At 43.1% G+C, this 450-nt stretch overlaps 1 protein-coding gene across 1 annotated transcript; it reads right to left on the reverse strand.

Annotated features, from left to right (window-relative positions):
• Window positions 1-34: 34 nt before the first annotated feature.
• LOC111239713 (myosin-7-like) lies at window positions 35-440 on the reverse strand (the record flags this gene model as incomplete). Its single annotated transcript, XM_022769612.1, has 2 exons — window positions 35-218; window positions 309-440. Coding segments are annotated over 2 exons (316 nt in total), but the record flags the coding sequence as incomplete, so codon positions are not given.
• Between the last annotated feature and the right edge of the window lie 10 nt (window positions 441-450).

Genomic DNA, 450 nt, shown 5'->3' on the forward strand with positions numbered 1-450 from the left:
TTTCTTATTTTTGTTGAACTGATGAAATATTGACTTAATTGTCTTACCCTAGACTCGAGTTTCTGGAGCTGCTTCTTGCCACCCTTCATGGCCAGGTTCTCAGCCTCATCCAGGCGGTGCTGCAGGTCCTTAACAGCGACCTCCAGGTTCTTCTTCATCCTCTCCAGGTGAGCGCTAGTATCCTGCTCCTTCTTCAGCTCCTCAGCCATCATTGCAGCCTAGAAAATATCAAATTTAAATTATAAATGTCATGGTAAAAACACAGTTTAGCTGGAGTAGCACTGTAACTAAATGAAATTTAAACCTACATCAGTGATGGCCTTCTTTGCCTTCTCCTCTGCATTCCTTGCTTCCTGAACAGTGTCATCAACTTCACTCTGGATCTGGACCAGGTCAGTCTCAAGCTTCTTCTTGGTGTTCATAAGGCTTGTGTTCTGAAAGGTTAAAAAA

The sequence above is a fragment of the Seriola dumerili genome, unplaced genomic scaffold (genome assembly GCF_002260705.1).
Source record: "Seriola dumerili isolate Sdu_G_001 unplaced genomic scaffold, Sdu_1.0 BDQW01004209.1, whole genome shotgun sequence".
In the NCBI taxonomy this organism is placed as follows: domain Eukaryota; kingdom Metazoa; phylum Chordata; class Actinopteri; order Carangiformes; family Carangidae; genus Seriola; species Seriola dumerili.